Here is an 8548-nt window from a genome sequence, read left to right as displayed (position 1 = left end):
GGACCCATTAGGGTTTTGTGCGTTTTGTGCCTTAGGGTTTTTGTTCATTGCTATCCAACACCACCACCGCTGCCGCCGACCATCGCCGTTGCCGATCACCGCCGCCGCCGCCGCCGCCGACTGTTTTGTTTGGTTCAAGTGGTTTAGTTTGGTTCTGTCGTTTTGTTCAAATAAGTTCGCTTGTTTGTTATGGCTGAGAAGAAATCAATCGTAACTTCTGAGGTGATCCCAATGATATCAAAAATCACAGAACACAAGTTGAATTGATCAAACTATTCTTCATGGAAAATCAATGTTCGTCTTTTTTTGTGAAGTATTAATATGGACGATCACATAACTGAGGATCCGCCTAAGGATGAGAGCAAGAAAGCTTGGTTACAGAATGATGCTCGACTGGTTCTGCAGATCAAGAATTCGATTGAGGGTGACATTATTGGCTTGGTCAATGAATGTGAGTACGTTAAAGAGTTACTTAAATATTTAGAATTCCTTTATTCTAGAAAAGGAAATGTTAGTCGAATATTTGAAATCTGCAAGTGCTTCTACCAACCTGAGTTTGGTGACCAATCTCTTACAAATTACTTTATGGAACACAAACAAATTTACACAAAGTTTAATGCATTACTCCCAGATAGTAATGATGCAAAAGTTCGGCTTGCCCAACGCGAACAACTAGCAGTTATCAGTTTTCTTCTTGGTCTTCCACCTAGATTTGATATGGCCAAAGGCCAATTACTCTCTGGTTCGGAAATTCCAGCTTTAGAGGAGGCATACACTGGAGTACTTCGAGTTGAGAAGTCACAACCCATCTTGTCATCTCAGTCTAATAGTGCTTTGGTTAGACGTAGTACAAATGCAAACAGAGGTAATACCTACCAAGGGAATTCCACGACTTCGAACGCTCAACGTTCTAGTGCTCCAAAGTCAAATTCAGGAGATATTATTTTTTGCAATTATCGCCATAAGCCTGGTCATACAAAACGAGAATGTAGAAAGCTATTGAATAAAGGTCAGAAAACACAGTCTGCCCATGTTGCATCTATTCCTGATAATGTTGGCAAGTTAGTTACAATTCCTGCGGAAGAATTTGCTAAGTTCCAACAGTATCAAGAGTCATTGACGGCATCGTCCTCTAATCCGATTACCGCCATCGCTGAGTCAGGTAACACCAGTGAATTGTCTTATTTCCTCCACATCAAAATGGGTCATTGACTCTGGTGCGACAAATCATATGTCAGGTAACCCTAACTTATTTGCTAATTTCTCCCCATCTACATCTTTGCCTGATGTTACCATAGCAAATGGCACAACTTCTCCTGTTCTTGGCTCTTACACAGTTCATCTTTCCACATCCCTTTCACTAACATCTGTTTTAAATTTACCACAATTTTCTTTTAATTTGATCTCTGTTAGTAAACTCACCCGTGATTTTAATTGTTGTCTTATTCTTCCCTGGTTATTGCCTATTTCAGAATCTTACGACGAAGAAGACTATTGGTAAAGGGCGTCAATCCAATGGCCTCTACACGTTTGATACACAAATACCTACAGCCACTGTTTGCACTCGAGTGCCAACTCCTTTCAAAGAACATTGTCGTTTGGGTCAGCCATCTCTCCCCATGTTAAAGAGTCTTCGTCCTCAATTTCATAGCTTGCACTCTTTAGATTGTGAGTCATGTCAATTTGCTAAGTTTCATCGTCTTAGTTTGTATCCTATAGTCAATAAACGAGCTACTACCTTTTTTGAATTAGTTCATTCTGATGTTTGGGGTCCGTGTCCTATTGAGTCCAAAGGTGGGTTTCGGTACTTTGTTACCTTTGTCGATGATTTTTCCCGTGTAACTGGGGTTATATTTAATGAAACATCGTTCTGAGTTACTTTCTCATTTTCGTAACTTTCATGCTGAAATTCGAACTCAATTTGGTGGCTCTCTTAAAGTTCTATGAAGTCATAATGCTAAAGAATATTTTTCTGGAGCTCTTGGCTCTTATTTGAGTGAATTATTCTTCACCAATCCTCCTGTGTCGATACTCCGTCTCAAAATGGAGTTGCAGAATGAAAAAATAGACATCTTTTCGAAACAGCAAGGGCCTTAATGTTTCAAATGCATGTTCCAAAATATTTTCCGGCCGATGCTATTTCGACGGCTTGCTTCCTGATTAATCGCATGCCTTCATCAGTTCTTAAGGGTCAAATACCTTATCGTACTCTATGTCCTATGCAACCTTTATTTCCTATTAAACCTAAAATATTTGGTTGCACCTGTTTTGTTCGTGATGTTCGCCCTCAGCTCACCAAATTGGACCCTAAGTCCTTGAAATGCATTTTCCTTGGTTATTCTCGTGTTCAAAAAGGGTATCGATGTTATTGTCCTTATCTCAATAGATATCTTGTCTCTCCTGACGTTACATTCTTTGGAAATACTCCTTTTTCATCATCTTTGACTACCAGTCAGGGGGAGAGTTCACAAGAAGATTATGACTTTCTTGTATATTTCATTGTCTCTCATCCACTTAAGAGCTTCCTAGCAATACATCTTCCTATGTGTCTGATCCTTCTCTTCCCACCATTACTCAAGTTTATTCTCGTCGGCAACCTCCAACGGACTCATGCCCTATACCAGCAGCTTCTTTGCCCGAGGATCCAGGAATAAGTGATGACCTTCCAATTTCTCTTAGAAAAGGTAAGCGTAAATGTACTTATCCTGTTTCTTCTTTTGTCTCATATAACCATTTGTCCTCACCTACTTGTTTGTTTCTTGCATCCCTTGAGTCTGTATATGTTCCTAAAACTGTTCATGAAGCTTTGTCTCATCCTGGTTGGCGGGATGCTATGTTGGAGGAAATGACTGCCTTAGATGACAATGGTACTTGGGATTTAGTGTCTCTTCCTGCAGAAAAAAAACCTATCGGTTGTAAATGGGTGTTTACTCTTAAAGTTCATCCTGATGGATCCATTGCCCGTTTGAAAGCTCGCCTTGTTGCTAAAGGATACGCGCAGACTTATGGAATTGATTATAGTGATACTTTTTCTCCTGTTGCTAAATTGACTTCTGTTAGGTTATTCATTTCTTTGGCATCTATTCACCATTGGCCGTTACATCAGCTTGATATTAAAAATGCCTTCTTCCATGGTGATCTTCAAGAGAAAGTGTACATGGAGTAACCACCAGGGTTTGTTGCTCAGGGGGAGAATGGAAAGGTATGTCGTCTTCGTAAATCCTTATATGGGTTGAAACAAAGTCCACGAGCATGGTTTGGAAAATTCAGTCAGGTGGTTGAGAACTTTGGAATGAAGAAGAGTAAGTCAGACCATTCTGTCTTCTATAAACAAACTGAGTCTGGTGTTATCTTACTGGTTGTATATGTTGATGATATTGTGATTACTGGTAATGATTCATCAGGCATCCTATCACTCAAAACTTTCCTTCATAGTTAATTTCATACGAAGGATTTGGGAGTGCTGAAATATTTCTTAGGAATTGAGGTAATAAGAAGCAAGAAGGGGATTCTCTTATCACAGAGGAAATATGTACTTGACCTGTTAACTGAAACAGGAAAGTTAGCTGCTAAGCCGCGTAGTACCCCAATGATACCTAATTTACAACTTACAAAGGAAGGGGAGTTGTTGAAGGATCTTGAGAAGTATAGGAGATTAGTAGGGAAGGCATAGCTTATCCAGTTAGTATTATGAGTCAGTTTATGAGTTCTCCTACAACTTACCATTGGATCGCATTGGAACATATTTTATGTTATTTGAAAGGTGCTCTTGGACGTGGTTTGTTATATAAAGATCATGGTCATCTTAATATTGAATGTTTTTCAGATGTTGATTGCGCAGGTTCTAAGGAAGATAGAAGATCAACCTCAGGATATTGTGTATTTGTCGGAGGTAATTTAGTTTCTTGGAAAAGTAAGAAACAAAACGTGGTGGCCAAGAAAAGATCAAAGCAAATCAAGAATGGTCGACCCCTCAAAGCGTAAGTGAGATACGAAGCTTCCATGGTCTACCCGGATTCTATTGGCGATTCATCAAAGATTTTAGTTTGATTGCCTTTCCCTTCAACGAGCTAGTCAAGAAGAATGTGAAGTTTCAGTGGGGTCTCGAACAAGATAAATCCTTCAACACTCTTAAATCTCGTTTATGTAATGCCTCTTTGCTTGCTTTGCCTAATTTTGAACTAACGTTTGAAATTGAATGTGATGCTAGTGGCATTGGAATAGGAGCCGTGTTGATGCAAAACCAAAGACCGATCACGTAGTTCGGTGAAAAGCTTAGTGGAGCAACTTTGAACTACCTAACGTATGACAATGAGCTATACACATTGATAAGAATTTTGCAAACTTGGCAACACTACCTATGGCCGAAGGAGTTCGTCATCCATACAGATCATGAAAGCTTGAAGCATTTGAAGAGCCAAGAAAAACTCAACCGAAGGCACGCCAAGTGGTTGGAGTTCATAGAGACATTTCCATATGTGATCAAGTACAATAAAGGTAAGGAGAACATAGTGGCCGACGCACTATCGAGGAGGTACTTTCTTTTCTCTACTTTGAATACCAAACTCGTAAGGTTTGAGAACCTCAAGTCCATATATGCTATTGAACCATATTTTGCTAGTCCTTTTGAGATTTGTACTAATGGAGGAATTTTTTAGCCTTATACTATGTTTGAAGGATTCCTATTCAAGAAGGCCAAGTTGTGCATTCCCCAAAGATCCACACGAGAGCTACTTGTCAAAAGAATGCAAACGGAGGAGGACTTATGGGTCACTTTGAAGCTGCCAAGACCTTGGACATGCTTGTCGAACATTTCTTTTGGCCCAAAATGCGACATGATGTCAATAAGGTATGTGAGACTTGTATAACATGCAAGCAAGCCAAGTCTAGGACTATGCCACACGGGTTATATACGCCTTTACCCTTTCTCATAACATCATGGTTAGATATATCTATGGATTTTGTGCTAGGGTTACCAAGGTCAAAAAGAGGAAAGGATAGTATTTTTGTGGTGGTGGATATCTTTAGCAAGCTGGCACATTTTATTCCATGTTTAAAGTCTAATGATGCCAAACAAGTTGCGAATCTATTCTTTAAAGAAATGGTTAAGTTACATGGCATTTCTCGAACTATTGTTAGTGATAGGGATGTTAAGTTCTTATGTCACTTTTGGAAGGTATTGTGCGGAAAGTTGGGAACAAAACTACTATCTTCAACAACTTGTCACCCACAAACGGATGGACAAACCGAAGTCGTTAATAGGATCATGGTTACTTGTTAGGGTTGACTTTTTACTGTAGAAATATGTGTTGGTAGTTCTGTTTCACCACATTTTTTACCCCTTTCCCATTATTATTTAAAAAAAAAATAACCACTATTCTTAAAGTAGAACATACATAGAACATTTCTAGACAAAAGTCAATCTATGGTACTTTAGGAAAAATATGAGATAAATGCGGTCAAAGTTGGAAGAAAATAACATAAATCTGTTTTTGCAGAATTGCCCCGTCGCATTTTTGGAGAACAAAATGTCAAAACGCACGTTTTGATTAATGAAGGGCAAAAGGACATTCCCACATGTTCAAAACCGTGAGTCCAAGTACAAGTGAGGTGGTTAGGTGAATCTCAACTCATTTTCACCTAAAATGGAGGGCAGTTTCAACGAACCTATGGTGCTATAAAAGGAAGCTATCCCATCAGTAGAAATCCATCTGTTCCAAGCTTCATTTCATCTTCTTTTAGTTGCTCCCTAGTTGTAGAACACGTTTTTAGGGTTTATGTCTATGTTCTAGTTGTTCATTTCTTTGTTTTTCACGCTTTTACCTTTTGTATTGCTTTTAATTAAAGTTCTTACTTTCCTTCTTTGTTCATTATGTTCTTTTAAAGTTCTTCAGCGTGTTTCAACTCCCTTCACGCTCGAGAGAGAAGAGGGTCAAACTATAACTCATTGTACGGCTTATTTATTTATTTAAATTCAATGAAAAATACTTCCTTTATGTTTTCGTGCATTTACTTTCCTTTAATTATATTCTTAGTTATCAACCTTTTGGTGAAATCCCTTAGTCAAAATGATTTGATTTTCAACACGCTCGGGATTTGCCCAGAATTGTGTCTGGCACTTTTTTGGGTTGGTTTCTAAAAACCTCTCTTTACGTGTTTTTTTCCATTTCGCCAGTTGGAACTTGATTTATACACCAAAGCCCAACCTTGGGAAAGGTGAGTTAGGTAAAACAATAAGAAACCAATATGGGATGTGACTTAGGCATAAGCGCATAAAACATGGTCCTAGACATAGACCCTATGACCTATAATGTAAGTGAGTTGGTAGATATTCTCTATGATTGTAATCACACATAGGCATATGATTGTAGGTTACCCTAGTCTCTGCAGCAAGCAAAAGTGGTAGTGAAAGTGTAGAACGCAAATCCAAAGAAAAGTCAGGAATTGTGTCTGGCGCAATTTCCCCAACATAATGTGTTTTCCATGTTTTGGATCAAGACGAAGGTAAGAAGCAAACAGGTTGAGTTTTATTAAATTGCTTGCTAGTTAAAACCCCAAACAACAACATTTCATCACTATTTTTTTCCGATATCAGAATTGCATATTTGAACCATTTCACGACATTACTTGATTTTGAAAAGCAACAAGACCTTGAGGATTTGACCTTGGATTACTACCAGGTATTACTGGTGACCGTGTGCGCTTGCACGAGTCTCTAATATTTTTGAAGGTAGAGAAAGTACCAACAAGTTTTTGGCGCCGTTCCGGGGACTTTTTTTTTTCAAAACCATACTCTTTTCAAGTGAATTATTTCATGTGTGATTGTTGCATACCTCTGTCATTGGACTTAATTGTTATATCTAACCTTTAAGGGAGTTGTGTAATGAGCACAGGGTCTGGTTGGCTGACCTTTGATCCGGAGATTAAAAGAACCCTTAAGAGGATAAGGCGTGACTGACTGGTTGTTTGCTGAACGCACGCACTAAGCGTGGTAACAATTATATAGATGCAAGCGCACACCTGTCAGAGTAATATAAAATGGATGGAGTATCCAAGTATCGATCCTCAAGGACTTCTAAATAATTTCCAAACTCTAAAGTTTTAAAGAATAGTGAATGGGAAGTGGTCACAAATAATTGTTTTGGATTTGAGATTTGGACTTACAATGATAAAACCTAGCCCGAATTACTTCAAGTTAGCCAACAAAGAATCAAGAATATGCTAAGGACGATATGCATTTTACTTTAGGAACCAACGACTACGCTTTTCACTTGACTTATGTCTATGCAAGTTCAAAGTCCTAAGATATTCCCTAATATGTCTATTACGAGAGATATCTTAGTTTTAGGATGGAAATAGTCGCAACCTCGGGTTAAGGTCCTATGTCTAGGCTACTTAAGCGGAACCCTTATGTCTAAGGCGCTCCTCTCCTCGGTTTAACCACTCAACAATGCAAATAAGCAACCTTTTCAGTATTGACTTGTTAAGACTTACAGTGGCCTTCTCTAAATCCTAACTTTTTGAGAAAACATGTTGAGCAATGAATGGAAAGCAAAAACACTACTTCTTAGAAACCATTTTTAGAAATAAAAGGCTAACTATCCATAACCGGGCTAGAGACGGGAATTTAGAAAGACATATTGAAGAAAATACAGCAACTAAAATGGTTGAATGTGGAATGCATGTGGGAAAAACAAAAGTTAACTAACAGAGAGTTTTTCTCGGGATTGAGAGCTTCGCCCTTCTCTTTCAAGCAAGGGGGAGTGTCACGTGCTCTTTCCTCCAAAAACACAACTCTCTTAACCAAAAATAAAGTAAAGGCAAAGAGAAGAGAAGCAACGTGCTGGATTTTTATATATTTGAATAAGTATAAAATAACTAAGTACAAATGGAAACAAAACAAAGCTCAATAAAGGAATGTAAAGTGCTCGGGATTTAAAAACCAAAAGCAACTAATGAAAGCAACTCAAAAGTACTTAAAAAAGCAACAAAGAAACACTAAAAATGATCAAGAGAAGGAAGCAAGGCTTGATGAATTTGGTGGAGAAGTTGCTGGAATTTATAGCTGTGCAGAATTGGTTAGGTAGGTCCTAAAACGATGGTGAATCACCCATTTCCAACATCTTTGACTGACTAAATCGTGCTCAAACTGATAGTGGAACACTTCTTCTACACGTATGTATCGGTTGGAACCACCAAAACGCATTGGAAGACGCGTTTCATTAAGGGCAAAGTTGGAAGAAAACCAGTTTTTCTGCAGGCACGCAGGCGCCTGGCGCCTCCTATGTAGGTATTTCCAACTTTTTGCTTCTTTTGATTAATTTTCACTCCCAAATGGTCCTAAAATATCATAAATATAATATAAGCCAACCACAAACCATCATATATAAATTTTGCATGAATTGGAACTCAAACGACCGAGAAAAATCCGAAACAAAGCTAAAACATAGTAAAAACAGCATCTAAAACCTTCTTTTTACGCATGTAAACAAGCGTAATCAGTGACCAGAGGTTGAGAAAAGAAATAGAAAGTCAAAAAGAGAAAGAA

At 38.4% G+C, this 8548-nt stretch overlaps 1 protein-coding gene across 1 annotated transcript; it reads left to right on the top strand.

The window, feature by feature from the left end:
- Positions 1-321: 321 nt before the first annotated feature.
- LOC148208623 (uncharacterized) lies at positions 322-6473 on the top strand. Its single transcript, XM_088119128.1, has 12 exons — positions 322-1162; positions 1239-1336; positions 1473-1602; positions 2520-2684; positions 2805-3153; positions 3271-3389; positions 3480-3667; positions 3827-3892; positions 4371-4534; positions 4678-4849; positions 5060-5176; positions 6372-6473. Exons 1-12 carry the CDS (start codon positions 322-324, stop codon positions 6471-6473), a joined length of 2511 nt encoding a protein of 836 aa, XP_087975254.1.
- The last annotated feature ends 2075 nt before the right edge of the window (positions 6474-8548 follow it).

The sequence above is a fragment of the Momordica charantia genome, assembly GCF_013281855.1.
Source record: "Momordica charantia cultivar OHB3-1 chromosome 10 unlocalized genomic scaffold, Mcharantia_2.0 BLBB01000010.1, whole genome shotgun sequence".
Lineage (NCBI taxonomy): Eukaryota > Viridiplantae > Streptophyta > Magnoliopsida > Cucurbitales > Cucurbitaceae > Momordica > Momordica charantia.
Note: the sequence above shows the minus strand (reverse complement) of the source record. Positions and strands in the feature narration are given on the sequence as shown.

Bases quoted from the DNA above. Each gene is read 5' to 3' on its own strand.
- LOC148208623 (XM_088119128.1), top strand. From the start codon at position 322: ATGGACGATCACATAACTGAGGATCCGCCTAAGGATGAGAGCAAGAAA. The intron at 1,603-2,519 runs GTCAGCCATCTC...CATCCACTTAAG, and splicing joins CAAAGAACATTGTCGTTTGG to AGCTTCCTAGCAATACATCT. The intron at 3,893-4,370 runs GTAATTTAGTTT...CTATGGCCGAAG, and splicing joins ATATTGTGTATTTGTCGGAG to GAGTTCGTCATCCATACAGA.